General features: G+C 40.9%; 1 protein-coding gene across 1 annotated transcript in view; it reads right to left on the reverse strand.

Moving 5' to 3' along the window:
- Positions 1 to 575: 575 nt before the first annotated feature.
- The window catches only part of Ggps1 (geranylgeranyl diphosphate synthase 1), a 16,682-nt gene continuing 13,971 nt past the window's right edge, over positions 576 to 3,286 (reverse strand). The window contains exon 5 of the mRNA XM_029468484.1: positions 576 to 2,158. Coding sequence (XP_029324344.1) covers positions 2,144 to 2,158 — 15 coding nt within the window. The 3' untranslated portion in view covers positions 576 to 2,143. The remainder of the gene's footprint in view (positions 2,159 to 3,286) is intronic.

A 3,286-nucleotide genomic window follows, 5' to 3' on the forward strand; every position in this document is an offset into this window, starting at 1 on the left:
AAAAAAGGAAAAGATGACTGTAGCAGTTTGAGAGTCAAAAATATCCTGGGCTATCTTCAGATCTTTTAATAACCATCTACTCACAATCTCTGTATGTGGCCTAACATTTAGCGAATACCAGACAAAAATTGGTGGAATCCATGTTTTTGTTTTTGTTGTTAGAGACAGGTTTAGTCAGGGTCCACACTGACCTTGAAATTGCTATATAGTACAAGCTAGTCTCAAATTCACAGTTGTCTTGGTTTTGTCTTATATTGGGGCTATAGGTATGTGTTGAGCTTGCAGGGCAGTAAACTGGAGCAACTCTAAAGCTAAGGATGTTAGAAAGCAGCACCTGAAACCCAGGAGACACTTGCTCCTGCTGCTGCTGCTCTAACTCCTGCTCTCTCTTAACAGTGCATTTGGTAAACGCACTGATTCATTACTTTTTGTTCTGTGACTAAGCTTATGACACTGAGCAGGTGAGCTGGCTCAGCAGGTAAAATTACTTGCCACCAGTCCTGAGTTCAATTCCAAGAACCCATATGGGAGAGAGAGAGAACTGATTTCCACAAGTTGTGTAAGATGTCCTTTGGCCTCCACATGCATGCCATAACACATAATAAATTTTTTTTTTAATTTATAAAACCTTGTTCACAGAAATGTGCCATTCAGGGTGACCTGATTTTGTGTAGCTGGGGTATGGACACTCATATTTTGCTCAGAATTGGTTCTTCTATCCCCTTCAGATCAAGACTTTTGTTTTGCATCTGGACAGTGATAAATAAAAATTAGATGGTAGAGTGCTGGGTCATGGTAAAGTCCCTGCCACAAATGCAGGAGGACTTGAATTCAGATCCCAGAACCCATGTGTCACTGAGTGTGACACAGATCAGTAACCACAGTCCAGGAGGTGGAAAAGGCATATCTCTAGAACTCACTGGCTGTGCAGGCTAGCTGAATTATTAAACTCCAGATTCAGAGACCCTGTATCGATAGCTCAGAGTATCAAAGAATTGTCATACACACCTGATGACTGAAGTTTGATTCCTGGAACCCATGGTGGAAGGAGAGAACTGACTTCCAAAAGTTGTTCTCTAACCTGCATATATATTTTGTTGCATGCACACACCAGCACCCTGCCACACTTTAATGACAAATAAAACAATTAAAAAAGAGAAAAAAGTGATCAAGGTGGAAGGAAGAGGCAGGAGGATCTCTGAGTTTGAGACCAGCATGGTGTATGCAGAGAATCCCAGGACAGCCAGGACAGTACAATGACCCTGTCTAAGAAATAGTGATCAAGTGAGTCACGTGGTAGTCCCCTCTGACCTTCCTATGTCCATGTATGCTTGTACAGCCAGGTGCACACACCTGAGTGACCATGGAAACTGAATACTGTATGGTGCTGGGAACTGAACTCAGGTCCTCGGCAAGAACACGTGTTTTTATCTGCCGAGCCACCTCTCTAGTCCCTACTAACCACGTACTGAATGCTGTAATTTTAATTGTTCACCTTCAATCTGCAGCTTTTAAAATCTTAATTGGTGAAGTTTCAGGCTCTGATAAATTAATAAAATTATCATACTTTTGTGTATATACATTTATAACTGTATGCATATATGTATGAGCATGTGGATACCAGAAGTCAAGATCAGGTGTCTTCCTCAATAGGGTTTCACATTATTTTCCTAGACAGGGTCTCTCTCTTGCTTGGAACTTACAGATTCAGTTAGAATGAATGGCTTGCCATAGTATCCAAGGCCTGCCTGTCTTCCTGCCTCAACACTGAGATTACAAGGTACACACTGTCACATTCCGATTTTATGTGGATGTTGGGGATCAAAACTCAGATCCTCATGTTTATGCAGCAAGTACTTGACAAACTAAGTCATCTTATCAAACCACAAATCCGCTTTCACGAACTTTTTAGAAAATCTGAGTCTCTTTAAATTCCTAATTTGTGTTTCAAATGCATGTCTTACTTCAATAATGCCCTGCTTCCTTAACTCAGTATTTTTGTGTTTTGAGACAAAGGTCTGAGTATGCACTCCAGCTGGGCTCCACCTTCCTATGGAGATCAGACTGCTTTTGGACTCATGTTCCTCTTGCCTCAGTCTCAGTGGTGGTGTTGCAGCTTTGCCTAGTCTCTTAACTCCATTCTTTATGTCCAGTTAACCTGTGAGATTTAATACACACCATTACATTCTTAAAAGGTACTGGCATCTTTGTTAGAATATTCATTAAACCCAAGTCTCTTTAAAACACTCCTGAAATGTTTATTCCCAATTTACAATTTCTATTAGCAACTGGCAAGTTTCAAAAAGATTTCCACACCACCTAACAGCTTACCATCAGTACTGAACTACCTCCCTGTGGTGGTTTAAATAAGAATGACCCTCTAGGCTCATATATCTGAATCCTTCGTCACCAGGGAGTGCAATTCTTTGACAAAATTAGGATTTGGAGGTGTGGCCTTGTTGGAGGAAGTGTGTCACTGGAGTGGGCTCTGAGGTTTTAGAACCTCATGCCAGACCCAGAGTCTGCTGCCTACAGATCAGGATGCAGTTCTGAGCCACTGCTCCAGGGCCATGAGTGACACTATGTTCCTACCAGCTGATAACAGACTAACTGAAACTGTAAGCAGACCCCCACATTAAATGCTTTCATTTATAAGAATTGCTTTGGCCATGGTATCTCTTCACAATAGAACAGTGACTAAGACCTTCACACAAAAGAGGTTCAACGACCTTGTTCCACAGATTATTTCTTCAGACACAGCTTTCTTTTTAAGTACAGTGATAAACAATACAAAGTTGGTGATTCTTCTAAAGTAGTGTTGCATAGCATAGCCTTTGCTGGGAGTGATGGCACGTGTGTTTAATCCCTGCACTCTCTGAGTTGAGTTCAGATCTACAATCAAGTTCTAGCCCAACAAGGGCTACATTAAACAAACAAACAAACAACATTCATACATTAAAAAAAGAATGACAAACAACTAGCCACTTCTGTGTCAGTGCCAATTAGCTGTTAGGAAATATTGTACGGAGCGGACTTGAGCAAGTTAACATTGAAATTTATATCAGTGATTTTAGTTTATTTTTATATTTTTCTTTTAACCAAGTAGTACATGGTCAAACAATGCCTTCACATTATAGCTCAGTCTCAACATAATGAATGTAAATATAAAAAAGATGAATTGGGGCTGGTGAGATGGCTCAGTGGGTAAGAGCACCCGACTGCTCTTCCGAAGGTCCAGAGTTCAAATCCCAGCAACCACATTGTGGCTCACAACCATCCGCAACGA

This window comes from Mus caroli, chromosome 13 (genome assembly GCF_900094665.2).
Source record: "Mus caroli chromosome 13, CAROLI_EIJ_v1.1, whole genome shotgun sequence".
Lineage (NCBI taxonomy): Eukaryota > Metazoa > Chordata > Mammalia > Rodentia > Muridae > Mus > Mus caroli.